This window comes from Ursus arctos, unplaced genomic scaffold (assembly GCF_023065955.2).
Source record: "Ursus arctos isolate Adak ecotype North America unplaced genomic scaffold, UrsArc2.0 scaffold_7, whole genome shotgun sequence".
NCBI classification, from domain to species: Eukaryota; Metazoa; Chordata; class Mammalia; order Carnivora; family Ursidae; genus Ursus; species Ursus arctos.
This window is the reverse complement of record NW_026623089.1, coordinates 31,722,425-31,742,684: the sequence shown is the minus strand read 5'-3', so window position 1 is coordinate 31,742,684 and position 20,260 is coordinate 31,722,425. Positions and strand designations below refer to the sequence as shown.

Genomic DNA, 20,260 nt, shown 5'->3' with positions numbered 1-20,260 from the left:
ACTTCAAAGCAGTTGTAATTCTGAGAATGCTGCTATATTAAATATTTTTGTTAGCATATAGATATAATTTATACATCGTGTCTTGAAACTTCCGTTTTCTACTAAATAATATAATATGAAAGCCATTCTAACTATTTTGACCTCCCTACCCTGCCCGTATTGGAACAGATGAGCTTTATTGTCAATTCCATTTGCTAGTAGCTAGAATTTTTGTAATTTCCCCTTTCACTGAACTTAGGATATTATTTTAAGGATCTTCACTTTGGGGGTGCAGGGCTCCTATTGCTGACCGGTTGCAGAAGTATCTGTTAACTTAACAAATCATTTTTCAGAACCCTCATTATTTCTGTTGCATTGGGTTTTCTCTTTGCTTTTACATATTTATTTATTTTGTTTGGCTTTTTTATGGTAGATGTCTTATAGTGAGAGGTTATTTGGGTTATCTGGTATTACCAGCAAAAGAAGTCCCAGTTGTTTTTCTTTTAAAAAAGTCATTATGTTAAAAATTTTTTTAAAATTTTGCTATGAAGGTATTAAAGTGTAATGCAAAAAATGCCCCATTTTATACTCTTCCCCCCAATTTGCCAATCCTGTTCTCCAGGGATGCCTACGCTTGCCAGATTGGTATTTATATTTCCCAGAAATATTCCATATTTCTGTATTTTTAAACAATAAAATAGATGAACTTTAAGCTTGCCCGATCAAGATAAAAGAGAACGCACAGAAAAAAGAGTAAGATTTTTTTGTTGTTTTTGCTTTTTTTTCTACAAGGGTTTTTTCTGCTTTGAGATTATAATGCTCAGAGTAAGATTGTAGTTTTGTTGTTTTTGCTTTTTTTTTTTTTTAACAAGGTTTTGGAAAATGAGAAAATAATTTTTATGACAACTTACTGAAAATAGATGGATGGCTTTCAGTGAAGATAGAGATTACTAAAACTGGCTCCAGAAGAAAGGCAAAGCCTAAACAAATCAGTAATTACATAAAAAACTTGAGAACACCATCAGATTAAAAAGAGTGTCAGTTTCAGATGTAGGCCTCAAGAATGAAAATTCTAATATTTGTTTCAAAGCATGTGGAACTAATAAAAACTTTAGTTCTTTTTTAGGAATCTAGTACAACACTAATCAAAACCTGACAAAGCATTACACAGGGAAACCACAGACTGCTTTTTTTTTTTTAAGATTTATTTTTAGAGAGAGAGGGTGAGAAAGAGAGCACAAGTGGGAGGGATAGATGAAGAAGGAAAGAGAATCTCAAGTGGACTCCACGCTGAGCGCAGAGCCTGACGTGGGGCTCGATCTCAGGACCTGAGCCAAAATCGAGTGGGACACTCAACTGGTTGCACTGCCCAGGTGCTCCCAGACTGCTTTGACTAAAGAATGTGAATAGAAAAAATTTAAATACATAATAGCAGGTGGACTTCATTAGTTCCTCACAAGGGAGGTCTGTTTTAGGAACACAAGAATACATCAGTTTTAGGGAATTTCTTTATCCTTTTAGTAGATCAGAGGAAAACATGACTATCTCAATACATAGACCAATGCCATTTGGTAAATTTTAACATCCTTCCTTGATAAAGAAGTTTTATTTTTATAATTTAGAAAAAATTGTGAGATCATCATTTTAAAGTTTTTCCCTAAATTCCTTTTCTAGCACTGCTATTGGAAATACTTAATAGTAGATGAAGGACACAGGATTAAGAACATGAAATGCCGTCTAATCAGGGAGTTAAAACGATTCAATGCAGATAACAAACTTCTTTTGACTGGTACTCCCTTGCAAAACAATTTATCAGAACTTTGGTCATTGCTAAACTTTTTGTTGCCAGATGTATTTGATGACTTAAAAAGGTAGGTAAGCCAGTTATTTAACTGTTTTCTATATTTTTCTAATCTCAAATCTGTGCTCTTAGTTAAAATTAATTCCTTTCTTCTAGGTAGCTGGATTAAAATGATAGCTTTTTGGCAAGTTCTTTGTGGTGTGTGTATATATATATATTAATGTAATTGATTTTTGTGATAGGTTAACTTGTAATTATTTTTTTCTCTTACAGCTTTGAATCTTGGTTTGATATCACTAGTCTTTCTGAAACTGCTGAAGATATTATTGCTAAAGAAAGAGAACAGAATGTATTGCATATGCTGCACCAGGTTGTGACTTTGTCTTATTCTCCTTACTATGGACTCCTAGAATAAAAAAGGAACCCCATAGATTACCTGTTCAAGCATTTGTAGTAGATTTTGAAAAAGTGACCTGGGGGGTGGGGGAGGAGCAAGGGAGTAAGTTAAATCCAAGGGGGGTCTTTGTTTTTCAAGACTTGGTAGTATTTATAAAGGAAAAAGAAAGAAGGGACAAAGAGGTGTGTGGAGAGAGTATTGCCTGAAAGCATAGGAATGCTTAATATTCACCTGTTTATTCATGTTTAAATTGTAGATTCTAACACCTTTCTTACTGAGAAGACTAAAATCTGATGTTGCTCTCGAAGTTCCTCCTAAACGAGAAGTAGTTGTTTATGCACCGCTTTCAAAGAAACAAGAGATCTTTTATACAGCCATTGTGAACCGTACAATTGCAAACATGTTTGGATGCAGTGAGGTAGAGTATGCATTTGACATAAACTGTAAATAACAGTTGGCTTTGGAAATTTCATGGTTAATTTCAATCTTAGAGCTTTTCACCTGTTTTTATGACTTGTAGAGGGTGAATTTTAACTAGAGTATAAGGCATAAGTTCAATAGCAAAAGTTGTCTTGTCGTAATTCTGTGATCCTGCTAAAATTCAGGTGATGGCTCTATCCATTAATTGCTTTATAGTTATCTGGAATGTTTGTTAAATTTTTTTATTCAGTCCCAGATTAACCCAGATCGTGTTGTGTGGGGATGGACTTGGAAATACATTTGAACAAGCACATACTATATATAAGAGTTCCCCAGCTAGACCAATCCACACCCCCCCCACAAGCCCTTTATAGGAGATTATTGATCGCCAAGAAATGTAATAGAATACCTTATTTGAAAGAAATATCTTCTTTAGTCACCCATCATATTATATAAAAGATTAAAGTGGAATGTGATTATCTTAAAACTAAAGATTAGGAGACCCTTAAATTTTGTTTAAATGTCCACATATTTTACTGTATGCTATGGACCTGTCTTACTTTTCAGAACATTTGTGTTTCTGTACATTTCTCTTTTGTTCAACCAATAGACTCTGTTCCCCAGTTTTTATTAAAATTAAAAAGAGGATCTGGCTTTTTAGCTATTAGAAATTTATAATCATTACTTATTATGAGGAATTTTGTTGCACTGTTATACCAATCCAAAGAAATATTCTCTGATGCAGATACGTGGAGCCCTTAATTTAACCCTAAGTTATTAAATACCTTTTTATATATTCAGAACTGTTCTGTCCATCCATAATTTTTTCCACTGAGATCTGGAGGCATTTACTCTAATTCTCTGATATTTTCATAAGCGTTAAAATAATTAGACTTCACATGACAACATTTGCTCTTGGCCAGAGTTTATGGATCCTTTATTTTGTGCCTTTGGAAATCCCTAAACTAGATGATGAAAGACAAAATTATTTTTCTCTTTATATCTTAAAACATTTGCACATAAAAATATTACAACTTCATGCATTTAGAATTTAAGATTTTAGCTTCTTAAACATATATTCCTTTTTAATTGTTCACTTTTAGAAAGAAACCATAGAGCTAAGTCCCACTGGACGACCAAGACGGCGAACTAGAAAGTCAATAAATTACAGCAAAATAGATGATTTCCCTAATGAATTGGAAAAGTTGATGAGTCAAATGCAGCCAGAAGTAGACCGAGAAAGGTGTGAGTTTAAGATAAATTTAAGTATCCTTTAAACCATGATACTTTTTGTATTTCTCACATTCATGGATTATATGTTTTTGGTAGAGCTGTTGTGGAAACAAATATCCCTATAGAATCTGAGGTTAATCTGAAGCTGCAGAATATAATGATGCTCCTTCGTAAGTGCTGTAATCATCCATATTTGATTGAGTATCCTATAGACCCGGTCACACAAGAGTTTAAGGTGAATACCATTTAATAATGTACTGTTTTGATTTCTGTAACTATCCCTCCCTCCCATTCCCTCCCTTCTCTCCTGCACTCTCCTACCTCCCATCAAATAAATAAATCTTTAAAAAAAGAATAAACTTCAACATGTGTGCAGTAACTTTAAACTTTATGTTCTCTTATTATAAAGCCTTTGGGAGAAGAGTGGGGAGGATAGTTCAAGGTTGGACTTGAATTGATATTTGTTTTTGTGAAATCATTCTTTCTGTTTATTTAGAGAGAGAGAGTGTGTGCTCAGTGTGTGGGAGGGGCAGAGGGAGAGAGAATCTTAAGCAGGATCCATGCTCAGTGTGGAGCCCTATGTGGGGCTTGATCTCATGACCCTGAGATCATGACCCGAGCTTAAATCGAGAGTTGGGTGCTTAACTGACTGAGCCACTCAGGTGCCCCCATTTTAAATTCTAGAATACGTCTTTCCTTGAGGAAGAACTGTCTTCTTATTTAAAAAGACCAAATGATAAGGTCAACTTTTTTTAATTCGAAGTTTTATGGGGACTTGTCACTGAAAATGAGCTATTTACCTAGATTTTATTTTGACAAAAACAGATTATTGTTAATTATTGTGACTATTTCTTCTTTTCTTTGCCTGCTTTTAAGGTTGATGAAGAATTGGTAACAAATTCTGGGAAATTCTTAATTTTGGATCGAATGCTGCCAGAACTAAAAGCCAGAGGTCATAAGGTGGTACTTTTGATTGGATTTTGGTTATTTAATTACTTCCTATTAATTGGTATAGATACTAAAATATATTTAAATTTCAGGTGCTGCTTTTTTCACAAATGACAAGAATGTTGGACATTTTGATGGATTATTGCCACTTTCGAAATTTCAACTTTAGCAGGCTTGATGGATCCATGTCTTACTCAGAGAGAGAAAAAAATGTAAGACTACTTGTGTCATACATACCAAATGCTCTTTTGTGGCTATCTTGATTTCTAAAGTAATGTTCAGAGTAGACCCACAAATTGATAGACTAAAAACCTTGTAGCAGTATCAAAAACATAAGCATTTTTATTTAGTATTGATAAGTCTTAACATTTCTTAAATTATGTATGTTTTCTGGTCCAACTTGACTTAGTAATATCCTGCTTCACTACCACTGTAAGAATATTGAGGTGACAGGATGGACTTTGGCTCTTCCTCTACCTCAACATTTCAGTGAAAATTTAAAATCTAAGCAATTGAAAGAAGGAACAGAAACCACCTATAAATCCAAGAACCTGTTGTTAAGCTTATACTATTCCTTTTGTCACATACTTTTGATATAGAATCAGTCCTTTTCTGTATCCATTTAGCATTTTATCTTTTGGGGGGCATTTCAAAATAAATTATAGTTGATAATTCCCTTCTATTTCAGCATATTTTGTCTTTTTGGGTAAATTTTACATATCCCGAAGTGAGTAAAGTCAAGTGTACATTTTCTGAGTTTTGATGAATGCAAACTTAACATCAGCTCTGAAAGTTCTCTCATGCCCCCTCTCAGGCAGCCCACTTTTTCTGCCTACCCCATCCACTGGGAAACCACTTGGGGTTTTGTTGTTGTGGTTTTGGTCACTGTTTTTTAAGAGAGAATGGTCTAGACTTTTTTTTTTAAATATTAGTCTTCCTTAAACTTCCCTTGTGATGTGGTAGTTTTCTTTTTTAACAAAAATATCCTTTTATTTTTTTAAAAGATATTATTTATTTGAGAGAGAGCAGAAGCAGGGGGAGTGGCAGAGGGTCCGGGGAGAAGCAGGCTCCCGCTGAGCAGGAATCCTGATGCTGGGCTCCATCCCAGGACTCTGGGATCATGACCTGAGCCTAAGGCAGACACTTAACCGATTGAGCCATCCAGGCGCCCCAACAAAAATATCCTTAATAAAAGAGGGGCTTGGAAAACAAATGAAGTTAATGTAAGCAGATGTTTTATATGTTAACATAATTGCTTCCTGGATCTAAATGATTGATTAGGTCTTCTTTGGGTACACTTTTTAATTGGCTGTAATTAAAAACAATTTCTGGGGCGCCTGGGTGGCTCAGTCGTTAAGCGTCTGCCTTCTGCTCAGGGCGTGATCCCAGCATTCTGGGATCGAGCCCCACATCAGGCTCCTCTGCTGGGAGCCTGCTTCTTCCTCTCCCACTCCCCCTGCTTGTGTTCCCTCTCTCGCTGGCTGTCTCTCTCTCTCTGTCAAATAAATAAATAAAATCTTAAAAAAATTTCCCTCCTCAGTTCTTTAGGCTAAAGTTAGTTCTCTTTTCTTAATTTCTAATGCTCATAGCTATGATTTATTACAGTGAAAGGATACAGATTAAAATCAGCAAAAGAAAAGTCACATAGGGTGAAGTCTAGGAGAAGCTAGATGTGAATTTTCAGTGGGGGTTACACAGACTGCACTTAATTCTCCCAGCAGCAGTTTGTAACTGCACATGTGAAGTAAGTCAGGGAAGCTCATCTGAACCTTGCTGTACAACGTTTCCATTGAGGGTTAGTCACATAGGCATGATGTATCTGTGTGACTGGCCCCAGCTACCCTGTCTCAAGCTCCTCTGAAGATCAGATTGATAGACTGTTTCTGAGGTTTATTGTCTTAACCTGGGCAGTAGGTAATGCTTCACAATTTTTTGTTTTGTGGGAGTTGATCTTTGATAATTTTCTCTTTTCAGCAAATTGGTCTTTTTCAACTTTGATGACTTCTGGGGTTTTCAGTATTTATTTACTCCACATCAAAAGTCCTGTAGATACTGAAGAATTCATACCTAGTTTGAAGAATGCTGGCTTATATCCCTTGGCATTGCCCTCCCCACTCCTTTGCTATAAACAGGTGGTTATAAGATGGTTGCTCCCCATGTAACACCATGTCCACATTCTAGGCAATGATCGTTTTTTTCTTAATTCCTTGAGTTTACCCTTTTTTTTTTTTTCTTTTTTTCTTTTAGATGCACAGCTTCAACACAGATCCAGATGTGTTTATTTTCTTAGTGAGTACACGAGCTGGTGGCCTGGGCATTAATTTGACTGCAGCAGATACAGTTATCATTTATGATAGTGATTGGGTAAGTTGGAAGTATAACAATATGCTGGTATATTTCCATTCTGAAGTTTTTATCTTTCATAGTATGCTTTGTAGTTTTATTTATCTATTTGGAAAAGGTATCCCATCTTAAGACAAAAATCATTATCAAGTGCCCTGTGTGTAAAGTTGAGAATATGTTTTATCACTGAAACCATTCTAGAAATTAAAATGAGTTAAGACGCTTTAAAAGGTTCTGATTGGATCATGCATTTAACTTCAGTAGTTTACATAACTTTAACGCTAAACTGTTAAATAATATTTTTCTTTTCACCTTAAGAATCCCCAGTCTGATCTTCAGGCCCAGGATAGATGTCATAGAATTGGTCAGACAAAGCCGGTTGTTGTATATCGTCTTGTCACAGCAAATACTATAGATCAGAAGATTGTGGAAAGAGCAGCTGCTAAAAGAAAACTGGAAAAGTTGATCATCCACAAAAGTAAATAATACTTTGTAGTACTTTTCTCATTTCAGTTGTCTGTTGTTTATTGTGAGATTTCATTACTGTTATTTTCTTTAAAAAGAAATTGGTACAACTTAACTAGTGTAGGATTTAAATAGGCAGTGGGGAGCGGCGCCTAGGTGGGTCAGTTGGGGGAGTACCTGACTCTTGATCTTGGCTCAGGTCTTCATCTCAGGGTCGTAAGGTCAAGCCCCATGTTTGGCTCCATGTTGGGCATGAAGTCTACTTAAAAAAATAAAATAGATAGTGGGGAGTTTACTGCTATAAAGACCTAAACTAGGTTAGTGTTACTATAAACATAAATGAAGGAAAAACATTAGTGTCTAGATGAGGAGCAGAGGGGCAAAGAAAACTCCCCAGGACTTTAAAAGTGCCATATCCTAAACTCTGTAATGGGGATTTGGCATGATGTTAATGCTTATTCTTCATAAGAGATTGCTTGCCAAAAGGTTTTAAGAAAACTTGAGGCCACTTCTTACTAGTCCAGTATATTAAGTATTAGAATATTACAGATATAGGGGCGCCTGGGTGGCACAGCGGTTAAGCGTCTGCCTTCGGCTCAGGGCGTGATCCCAGCGTTATGGGATCGAGCCCCACATCAGGCTCCTCTGCTATGAGTCTGCTTCTTCCTCTCCCACTCCCCCTGCTTGTGTTCCCTCTCTCACTGGCTGTCTCTATCTCTGTCGAATAAATAAATAAAATCTTAAAAAAAAAAAAAGAATATTAAAGATATGTTCAAGTAGCGCTACTTGATTGAACTATTTCAAAAAATATTTGGCTCTATAGAACGTCTAAAATTTCATCATTTCAAACCTAGTATTTTTAAAATACAGTGTGTTTTTGTTTTTTAAGAGAGGGAGAGAAGGTTGTAGGGGCAGAGGGAGAAAGAACGGAGCCCAATGTGGGGCTCAGTCTCAAAACACTGAGATCACGACCTGAGCTGAAATCAGGAGTGGGATGCTTAACCGACTGAGCCACCCAGGCACAAATAAGTTTCTTAAACTGGAAAAGATTCCAGTTTTTTAAACTGGAAAAGATTCTGAGAAGTACGGGAAATAACGTAAGCGAGGCATTGGTGTTTTATTTGGTTCCCTAAGATTCTTTGGAGAAGTTCTACTTTTATTCTTTAAGTATAAAATTCTCTTCCAATAAATTGTCTTCATGGCTACCTTAACAAAAGTTGAAGACATCTGTAAGTTGTGAAGCCTAGAGAAATGGAAACATGATAATGTTGAAAATCACTATTAATTTGTTTTATGCTACTTTTCTACCTTCTCTCTACTTGAAAATACTTTCTCCAGTATATCTGATTTTGAGGGAAATATGGGTTAGGTTTTAGAAATCTTTAATTTGACTTGATTGAATATTCAGATTGTAGTTGGAATTTACACTGGAGGAAAAAACTTTTCTAATAAAAAACTTTTCTAATAAAATTTTGTGCAAATTAAAAAATTTTCACTTTGCTGCTTTAGGAATTTGAATGATGAAATATATTTTCTTTTTTGAATATAATTTCAATAAAACATATGTCTAGTTTTATTATCCCAAGTCTGTTTTCAGTATTATGAAAAATTAATAACAAAAAACAATTTGAAAGGAATGTTTAAAATATTGACAGAGTGTTTTATTGAGGTAATATACATACTGTAAAATACCCAGATTTTAAGTGTACAGATTGATGAATTTTGACAAATTTATACACTCATGTGTCTCCTTCATCCAAAAGTATTTCCTTGTGCACCAGTCATTTCCATGGTCCCTTGTGCCTCAGTAGAAGGACCACTGGTCCAGTTTCTGCCACATAGATTCCTTTTTCCTTTAACTTCATACGTGGATTCATATGTATATATGTAGCTACTTTTGAGATTCGTTTATGTTGTGTGTTTTAGAAGTTAATAGTTTATTTATCCATTCTTTAGTTGGTTGACATTTAAATTGTTTTCCAGATTTTGGTTTTCATGAATAAGCTGCTCTTGTACAAGTGTTCGTGGATATATGCCTTTGTTTGTTCTTGGTCTTTGGGTGGGTGTATGTTTACCTGTAGGAAACTGCTAAACTTTTCCCCAAGAGGACATACCATTTTACACTCCTGCCAAGGAAGTAGGAGAGTTGTGGTTGCTTTTCTTCCGTATCAACACTTGACTTTTAACATAAGCCATTGTGACTGGTTTGTAATGTAGTATATTTTGGTTTTAAAAGTAATTTTCAGTGTTTTGAATTTCTTGAAAATTTTTTCTAGATCATTTCAAAGGTGGTCAGTCTGGATTAAATCAATCTAAGAACTTCTTAGACCCTAAGGAATTAATGGAATTACTAAAATCTAGAGATTATGAAAGGTACGGTTTTTCTAAAAAAGGTACTTTTTTAGAAAAATGTAATTCACAGTTTTGATTTATTATATAGACTTGAATATTTTGTTTTCTTACAGGGAAGTAAAAGGATCAAGAGAGAAGGTCATTAGTGATAAAGACCTGGAGTTGTTGCTAGATAGAAGTGATCTCATCGGCAAGTATCATGCTTTTACTTTCTTTAAGGGAAACTGAAACAGACTTGTAAAAAGAGAGAATAGTAATACTTAATGTACCCCTTTATGTAATTCATTCAGCCACTAGTCCACAACATTTAACTGATCTTTTTTCATTGTGATTCTCTTTTGTCAGAATCTTAAAATCATGAGATCTTACCCATCTTTTACTCAGGCATCTTTTACTGAGAAGAACGTGTCTTTAAACATAGTCACTATGTCATTACATTATTATACTTAAGAAAATTGGCACTAAAACTTTGATATCATCTACCTAGGCCATATTGAGATTTCTCCAGTGGTCTCAAATCTTTATAGTTAGAATCAGCATCCAGATTTCGTTGTTGGCTTTGTCTCTTTTCTTCTGTAACACCCTCCTCACTTTTGTTTTTCCAAGTCATTGACAAAAACTGAATTATTTGCCCTAGACAATTACCTACATTCTGGAATTGGCTGATTTTTTTTTTTTTACCCCTTTTGTGTTGTCCTTTGATTTTTTTTCTCAATCTACTTATTTTCTGAAAAATGTAAACCGCTGTATACATAGTTGTACAGGCTTAGTTAGATCAGGTTCCATTCCTTAGGAGTACTGTGTTCATTCTCTCTTTGAGAAAATGAGGCTCCTTCCATGTGGCTTCAAGCTACCAGGACACAGCCCCCATGCCCCTTGTCCCCCACCCCAACACACCATTAATCTTCTCAGCTGTTCTGCTAAAGAATTTGGCCTTCTGTGGTGACAGGCTGCTTTGGGAGCTTTTCCTTTCCCAGAACTTTGTAGCCTGGCTGCATTTCATCAATGATAGGATCACCTCCAGTCTTCTTTTTGGCAGCATTTACCAGTGTCTGCTTACTGACCAAGGTCCACAGTTTATCAAGGTTGGCAGATGTGCAGAAGCTCTGGTTACTCTTGAAGCAGTAATGCACCATACGAACTTTCCCAGAGTAACCTGGGTGATAGTTGTTGAAGTGGATCACCCTGGCTTCCTGGGTACTTCTGGTGCTTGCCATTGTGGCTGTGGTTGACATGCTCCTGACATTTCCGTGCCTTCTTTAGTCTGGATGGTACCTCAGCAGCCAAGACAAAAGAGCTATTGTCAGAGTTTAAATCCTACCAGGTGGCATATATATCTGAGTTTCTTATTTTTAGTGAGCTAAGATAGGTCAGCTGATTCAGGTTGATCTTGCAAAGTTTTCTGTCCTTCCGTTTGACCTAATGGTTTTAGTATCCATTGATGATGGTTGTTTAGAACCATTATTGCCTTTAAGGATTGCAAAATGGTGATTTTCTTTATTAGCTAGAATTAGTTTATTAAGAACTTTTCCCTATCAATTCTTTGGTTATTCTGTAGGGGGTACAGTCTGTACAGGTGAGGCAGGATAAATTGCTGCTTTTATTTATGTCTTTACAATAACGAATTGATGTCTACAATGGTAACCATAAATTATCTTGAAACAAATATAATAAATATTTAAAACTCATCCTATCCCAATTATAATATTAACATACTACTAATATCTATGCTCTTGATTGTGTGTATTGTATCTGTAATAGTGGAAATACTATATAATGCTGTACTGCTGCACATCTTTGCCCAACCGTAGTTCAACACTATTATGTCGGTACCTTGGTATTGATGATGGTGGGGGTATTCAATACCATGGAGATGGGAAAAAAACTACAAATCAGGGCTGTTTGGTGGGGCAAGGCATCAGGGGAGCCAGTTGTTAAACATTTGCGAGCACATCACTGGGTTTAATTTCATGATGTCTTTAACTTCGTTTCAAAAAGATGTTTTTAAAGTTGTGCTCTTGTCTTATCATTGAGTTGAAAGAAGTCTTTATATATTTGAGATTTAAGTCCTTTACCTGATACATGTTCTGCAAATATTTTCTCCCAGTTTGTGGCTTAGCTTGCATGTGGTTTAGCTTGCATGTTTTGTTTTGTTTTGTTTTTTAACTTAACTCTACGCCCAGTGTGGGGCTCGAACTCATGATCCTGAGATCAAGAGTTGCATGCTCTAACTGAGCCATCCAGGCACCCCTTGTCTTGCACTTTTCTTAATTAGTGTCTTTTTGAAGGTCAAAATTTTTAATTTTGATAAAGTCTAGTTATTCTTTTTTTGTTACCACTCATGATTTTGATGTCATGCCTAAGTAATCTTCACCAAATAAAGGTCATGGTATTTTCTTTGAAGAATTCTTGCATTTGAGTTAATTTTTCTGCAGAGTATGAGATAAAGGTCTAAATTTTTTTGTGCGTGTTGTTACTTAGTTGTCCCAGCACCATTTGTTGAAAAGGTTATTCTTTCCCTATTGAATTGCCTTGACAGTATTATTGAAAGGCAGTTGATCATAAATGTAATAGTTTATTTCTATACTCTCAATTCTGGCCCCATGATCTGTTTGTCAGTCCTATGCCACTATCACACTGTCTTGATTATTACAGGTTTGTGGTCAATTTTGAAATTGTGAGGAGCAAATCCAGTTTTGTTCTTTTTCAAAATAAGTTTTAGCTATTCTGTGTTTTTTTTTTTTTTTTTAAGATTTTATTTATTTATTCGACAGAGATAGAGACAGCCAGCGAGAGAGGGAACACAAGCAGGGGGAGTGGGAGAGGAAGAAGCAGGCTCACAGTGGAGGAGCCTGATGTGGGACTCGATCCCACAACGCCGGGATTACGCCCTGAGCTGAAGGCAGACGCTTAACCGCTGTGCCACCCAGGCGCCCCTGTTTTTTTTTTTTTTAAGATTGTACTTACTTATTTGACAGAGAGAACATAAGCAGAGGGAGAAGCTGGCTCCATGCAGAGGAGGGAGCCCGATTTGGGGCTTGATCCCAGGACAACTTGAGCATGCAGTTACTAGGAAAGAAGTGGCCAGTTAACATACAAAGATGCTTCAGCATCCAAAGAAATTGGACTAATGCCATTCAAAACCAGTAAAGATTGCATTCTGTAGCTAACATTGACAAAAATGTAAAAGACCACACACATTAGAAGTGAGGGGTGTGTATGAAGGTAGATATTCATGGTGTCTTGCTTCCTAGCTTTTAAACTAACCATGATTGGGCTTTTTATTTTTTTTAAACATCTCAAAATGTAATTTCAAATTGGTGTTCTATACCTGTGTATCTTACATTCAGTAGAAGTGATTTTGATTAGTAAACTGATATTTGTTTCTTAAGAGTCCAGTTGTCATTGAAATAAAAGGAGTATACTTTCTCACTTTTGCTATGTTGACTATTCATGATTAAGGAATAAAGTGTCCCACATTTCTGTGGGTTTTTAAGCTTTGGACAGATGACTCTTCTTATAACAACATATTGGACATCTCTTTTAAGATTCCTTTTTAGGTTCGTATACTTTTTAAAAAATAAATACTTGTTTATGTATTTTCTCTTAGATCAAATGAATGTCTCAGGACCGATTAAAGAGAAGATGGGGATTTTCAAGATACTAGAAAATTCTGAGGATTCCAGTCCTGAATGTTTGTTTTAAAGTGGAGCTAAAGACTGTCTTTTAAAGTTGTTGTTTACATCTAGTGATTTATCTGTATTGGTTTTAAAATTCAGATTATCCACTTCACTTTTTTGATTCTATCAGTTTACATAATGAAACTTGTACCATTGCATAATTAGTAGATGGTAATTTTCTGAGCCTTATTAAGAACAAAGAAGTATTCATAGTAAGGTTAGATCTTCCATTACTTTTTCAGGCTCGGTAATATTCTTGGGTACAGGCTGATGTGTACTTAACCACTGCCAGATTTATACAGTCTTCCTGTGGAAGTTTAATGTCTTTTTCCCCCCCTTTTAGCAGTACAGTTATTGGGTTTGGGGTACTTCAGTTTTGGAGTAGGCATTGATGGGGGAAAGATTGAGATTATGCTTTCTCTTGTTTAAATAAGAAATTGTTTGATATTAGGGTCTATTTCTATAAAATAGTTTTCCAAATAAATGTTTGTTATAAGATGATCTCAGCAAATTATTTTTTCAGAAAAATATAATGGCTCAGGTGAAATAATAAGAAAGTCTTGCCTGCCATTGTGATTCAACATTATGTTGACTTGATTTTATTGATTAGTACTATACACATATCATATAAAGATTTCAAGTGGACATTGGTTATTGCAGAGCAGGCTTTTGAAAAAACTGTAGGGTCTTGACAAAAGACCAGAAATTGGAAGTGGTAGTGTATCATGCAAAACAAGAGTAGAACAAGAAAAAAGAGACCTCGAATGTATAGTAAGAGGGTAAATAGTGCCTGAGAAAAGAAAATAGGGTGTAGGAATGTAAATAATATAAAATTCATAGTATATGATAAGGGAACATAAAGGCCAAAATAGGAACAATTTAGGCCCTGTGTGTATATCAGATGGTGAGGAAAAGAGTTCCTGAATGCTCCCTGAACCATTTCTGTGTAGGTTGTTTGTCTCTTGGGAAACTGTTATTATTCTTACTAAATTTAAAGATTTTATTTATTTATTTGACAGCACAAGCAGGGGGAGCGGCAGAGGGAGAGGGAGAAGCAGGCCACCCACCGTGCAGGGAGCCTGACACAGGGCTCAATCCTAGAACCCTGGGATCACGACCTGAGCCAAAGGCAGTTGCTCAACTGACTGTGCCACCCAGGTGCCCCAGGAACGTGTTATATTCAATGTAGATCAGACTATCTCTGCCGTAGGGTAATTGAGCTAGGACTGAGAAGAAAAACCATTTTGAGAAAATACTCAGTCTGATGCAAAGACTCCAGAGAGGTGTGTTTTTTTAAGTGGGAATGTTTACTAGCCAATTGTGCTGACCAAACATCCCCATAATTTGGTTGCTTAGTCTTCCTACTAAGATTCCCTAGTATTTTTTCCAGTGATGATTTCATGGGTTCACCTCTGTCCTCAAATCTGTAGTAACTCCTCCCTCTCACCTTCCTTCCTCTTGGCCCTGAGAAAATAGAATCAGAAAAGAACTTGAAAGTTGTCTGCATTCGTTTTCCTTGTTGTCATTTGTTCTTTTCCACTTTTTATCTGAACCTGTTCCAGTCATCCCTGTCTTTTCCATTGGAACACTTAACTGAGATCTGTCACTTCAGGTTGCTTGGATATTTAAGCAACATTTCCCTATAGTTGTATAACCGCCACTAACATCCACTAAGCAATTTTTTTTAGTTTGCTAGTTTCTAGCAAACACATCGCCTGGTTTTCCTTCCTACTTCTCTGGTTCTTTCTTAGTCCCCTTAACTATTTCTTTCTTATGTCCTTGACTCCTAGACATGAGAATGTCCCAAGCAGGGCTTGGGGCTCCACTGATGGTCTTACCTCATTGCTTTGACTAGATGACTCAGATTTATATCTCTAGCCATAATCTTTCTCCTGAACTCACATCCAGGTGACTACTTGACTTTCTTACTTGGTTACCTGATAACTCAGACTTCCCAAATCTGAGCTTTAGAACTCGTACTTCAGCCCATTGAGACTGTTAGAACCCATGAATTAAATTTTCACCTTCCAAAACTTGTGTTGCCATCTCTTCTGTTCTCTTCTTCTGGGAGTTTAATACCTCTCTCATCCTTTTATGTTCTTACAGTTCTAGATTTTAGTAAAGGGCCGAAGGGAATAGATATTCTAATTCTGTGATACTGAAACAAAGACTCCCTGCTTCCATCTTTATATAAAAGAGTATTCTCAAAACAGTACTTGTCTTCCTTTGGTTGGTCAAATTGTCATGAAAAAGACTTTAGTTAGCTTTTTTTTGTTCATCAGCCATACCACTAGACAGTTCCAAATGTGTTGAGAGATGTAGTGAAAGTGGTACATGAACATTTCTTAAAGATTTATTTATTTATTTTGGAGAGAGAGAGAGACCAGTGGGGAGGGGCAGAAGAAAAGGGGGAGAGAATCCTAGGCAGATTCCTCGCTGGTTGCAGAGCCCAAGGCTGGGCTCCATCTCATGATCCTGAGATTGTGACCTGAGCAGAAGCCAAGAATCAGATGCTTAACGGACTGTGCCAGCCAGGCGCCCTGGAACTTGAACATTTCTAAGCAAACATGTTTGATGGCATCTTTCACGAATGTCTTGGCAATTATATATGATTTTTTAGGCTTAGAGTTTGAAGTAATACTTTACGAGAAGACCGAAAAGCAATAATGTTTATATTCAAAACATTAGGTGCTTCTGTTTTAAGGTCCATACTCAAAGAATTATTTTGGTTTTGATCTTCTTTTTAAATTAATGGTAGTTAAGTTTTTATGATCCTCTGTGCTGTGTTAGCCAGTACATCTCCACGAATAACATATTTTTCACTTCACCATCAATTATGGTTGCCAAATTAAGCCCAAGGAATCATACTTAAGAATAAAATTTTTTAACTCTTTTGCTCTTCAGTTCTTTGGAATCGCTTGTTGTCATGACTTGATATACTACCATTACTGTTCCATTCAGAGAAGATGTAACTTGTCAAAATCTAGTGAAGCTTGGGGCACCTGGGTGGGACAGTTGGTGAAGCGTCCCAACTCTTGATTTCAGCTCAGGTCATGATCCTGGGGTCCTGGGTTTGAGCCCCACGTCGGGCACCCTGCTCAGGAGGAAGTCTGCTTCTCCCTCTCTCTCTGCCCCCCCCCCGCCTCATGTTCTCTCTCTCTCTCTCTAAAATAAATGAATAAAATTTCCAAAGTATGTTTTTTTAAAAAGCTCAAATTCCTGAAGCTATCTGCAGAGTTCATTTTGAGAAACACAGCCGTAAAGCATAAATGGTCCATAATTTTTCCTAATGTCCCTTTCACAAATCTGTGTCCTAGCCAGATCAATGAACAGATTGACTCCCAAGTCACACCTCTGAGTGTTTTGTGTATTTATTCCTGAGTCTTGTTACTTAATATCCATCACTAGCTTGGTTAAATACCACCATTTGAAGAGCGGTCCTTCAGGGGTGTGTGGGGGGATTATGTGCGCTGCTGCTCTTTGGAGGATTTGAGAACATTTATAAAGTATGCCTGCCTCTCTTCATGGTCAGTACTCTGCCACCACCTACCCAACGAAGGTGGTCAGATTCAGGTTTCATTCCATTTTAGCTTTAATAAGTTCTTTAATGAAATGTAGAAAGAGCATAGTCATTAGAGAAACATGGAAGATTTCTGTTTTACTTCCTGCGGGGGTAGAACTTCTGTTCAGGAGAGGACGGGATCGTCCGTGCTCAGTTGTATGCACGTGGCCACGGTGGAACTGGCATCCAGATGATGACCCAGTGTTGCAGCTAGCATCTCAGAAGGCTCTGTTCCTCCCAACTAAACCCTACCCAGGGTAACCAGTCTTGTAATCTTTATCACCGTGAATTAATTCTATACCATGAACATCTTTGCCAGGTACGTGAATTAATGGGAGTTTGGGAATTGTGAAATTAATAAAAAGCACTTCTTCCGGTATAGATGAAAGAAATGGTAAGAAAACCTCTGGTGAGAACAGGACTGTTATGTTTATCTTGCCATTCTTCCTCTTATTCTGAGTACCATTTACTACTGGATTTTGAATAAGGATTGTGTGTTTTGTTGCCCCCAACACGTAAGTTTATTTCTCTGGTTACTTGCAAGATACGGGATGAGTCCTATTTTAATGTTTTATCAAAATGAGATCTGTGACATGACTACTTGGTGCTGCAGAAGAAGGCCCAGACTCATCTGGGAGCATTGGGTGCCGGAGGCTTGCCTTGACCCTATTTCTCTCAGTCCCAAGGTTGCATCTGTTTGTCCTTGTTTCTCCACCTTCCCTTGAATCCTTTTTGTACAAGTACTAGGGTGCAAGAGTGAAGTGATACTAGAATGTTATACACTTGGCACAAGACTGGTTTAATCCTCTCTTGGGAGAGAATGGAAAGTTCCAGGATTTGAGTGGATTCTAAGAAGGCATCAGCATGCCAAAGGTAATCAAAGATTCATTGTTATTAAGACTTGATATTTGGTCATGTTCCTCACTCAGATATTTGCATGGTCGGCTCCTTGGCATTCAAGTCTCAGCTCACAGTTCACGTTAGAATGAATGTCCCTCATCTCTCGCTTTCCCCTGACGAAGGATTTCACCCTTCTCAATCTATCAGCTTCTCATAATCTCCATGTGGTGGGGTGTACTGTGATCTGTCTTGCTCACTATATAAGAGTGTGTTGGGAAAATGAAACAGGAATAACTTACCAAGAGGAATTGGATGAACACTCTGGATTTAAAAATATGGACTTTTGGGGCGCCTGGGTGGCACAGCGGTTAAGCATCTGCCTTCGGCTCAGGGCATGATCCCGGCGTTATGGGATCGAGCCCCACATCAGGCTCCTCCGCTATGAGCCTGCTTCTTCCTCTCCCACTCCCCCTGCTTGTGATCCCTCTCTCGCTGGCTGTCTCTATCTCTGTCAAATAAATAAATAAAATCTTAAAAAAAAAAAAAAAGTATGGACTTTTCCCTAGAATTAAAGAAAGACGAGGGACCTCTGATGGATTAGTTTATCAGGTGCTAAACAGAAGAGACCAGGAGAACTACACTTGGATGTGTTGTAGGTAAAATAACATCAGAAAGACTCTTCTAAAGCTAGACAGCTCACTCACAAAGGTGCAGAGATCCGGTAGACGGCTCACATTTCACCTTAACAAAGGAAGAGTGTAAAATGGTCAATGTATTGAAGGAAAAATTTCCAACCTAAAATGTGTATCCATCATTGGCCATTCAGCTGATTCAGTAGGTGTTTAAAATTCCTATAGATAAGAATAGGGGAGGAGAACCTGGGTGGCTCAGTTAAGCATCAGACTCTTGCTCCCAGCTCAGGTCATCTCAGGGTCCCGATTTCAAGCCCCACGCTGGGCATGGAGCGTACTTAAGAATAGAGGAGTGATGTAATTTTAAATGTCAGACCAATATTATTAGCAGGTGACCTGGTAACAAAATTAACCATTTTGGACTATAAAAGATTCTCAACCTTTAAGAAAAATAATGTAGATCATTTCCTATAATCCCATTGCAGGATAATTACAAAGTGTGAATTAATCGAGCAATTGCTTGGAATTTCTGTAACTCCTAGATCTTTGGATCAAAGAAGGCACCCAAGACAGTATTGCACCATGATTTTAAGATACTAACAATGGATGTGCTCACTGTGTTGAATAGAGCTGACTTTCACTGCAGAAACCTTGTGCCATCTAATATTTAAGAGCATTTATGACAAGTGTGTGAAAATGAACAACAATATAACTTAAGTTAGAAATCAAAAAGGAAAACAGTTAAATTTTGGCATAAAATATTTTAGGGCTCTGAAAATGAGAATTTTTGATAGAATAATGTAAGAGCTGCTTGTAGGGTTATTTTTCTTTTCTGGATGCCCAGTGAATTCTGTGAACTCTGCAGAAAGTTCCCCTGTATAGTTTAAAATCCTGGTGGAAAAGCACATGCTCCTGGGAGGTTCAGCAGTCATGTAAACTAAACTCCTTTTCTGAGAAGGGCGCTCTAGTTTTGGCAAGAGGTGGGACCTGGTGTTCTCTGAACCTCCGAACTTGCCCTCCTGGGGTTCTCGGGTGGGTCAGATCTGATAACACTAGCCTGGGAGGCTGGTGCTCCTGTCACTTCAACCCTTGGTCTGCAGAGGTCACAGGAATGTTATGTTTGCCTGTCCTTTCCAAAGTGGGTGTAACTTACACTCTCCCCAGGAAAGTATGAGAGTTCTAATTTCTTTTAAGATATATTTTTAAAAATTATTTGACCAAGAACACAAGCAGGAGGGAGGAGCAGTGGGAGTGAGAGAAGCAGGCTCCCTGCTGAGCGAGGAGAATGATGTGTGGGTTGATTCCAGAATCCTGTGTTCATGACCTGAGTAGAAACCCAAAGAGTTGAAAACTCAACTGACCAAGCCTCCCAGGAGCCCCTCTAAACCACGTTTTTTGTTTGTTTGTTTGTTTGTTTTTAAAAATTTTATCTATGAGAGAGAGCACAAGCTAGGGGAAAGGGTAGAAGGACAAATGGACTCTCTGCTGAGCAGGGAGCCCAACGCGGGGCTGGATCCCAGAGATCACAAGCTGAGCTGAAGGCCGACTCAACTGACTGAGCCACCCAGGTGGCCCTAAACCACATTTTTTATTAGGAACCAGGACTCT

General features: G+C 37.3%; 1 protein-coding gene across 1 annotated transcript in view; it reads left to right on the top strand.

Annotated features, from left to right (window-relative positions):
- The window catches only part of HELLS (helicase, lymphoid specific), a 36,978-nt gene extending 22,864 nt beyond the window's left edge, over window positions 1-14,114 (top strand). Inside the window, exons 11-22 of the mRNA XM_026481705.4 lie at window positions 1,654-1,850; window positions 2,054-2,150; window positions 2,434-2,595; window positions 3,701-3,840; window positions 3,927-4,065; window positions 4,707-4,790; window positions 4,871-4,990; window positions 7,026-7,142; window positions 7,440-7,599; window positions 9,863-9,959; window positions 10,052-10,128; window positions 13,549-14,114. Of these exons, the coding sequence (XP_026337490.1) occupies window positions 1,654-1,850; window positions 2,054-2,150; window positions 2,434-2,595; window positions 3,701-3,840; window positions 3,927-4,065; window positions 4,707-4,790; window positions 4,871-4,990; window positions 7,026-7,142; window positions 7,440-7,599; window positions 9,863-9,959; window positions 10,052-10,128; window positions 13,549-13,643 (1,485 nt within the window). The 3' untranslated portion in view covers window positions 13,644-14,114. The remainder of the gene's footprint in view (window positions 1-1,653; window positions 1,851-2,053; window positions 2,151-2,433; window positions 2,596-3,700; window positions 3,841-3,926; window positions 4,066-4,706; window positions 4,791-4,870; window positions 4,991-7,025; window positions 7,143-7,439; window positions 7,600-9,862; window positions 9,960-10,051; window positions 10,129-13,548) is intronic.
- The last annotated feature ends 6,146 nt before the right edge of the window (window positions 14,115-20,260 follow it).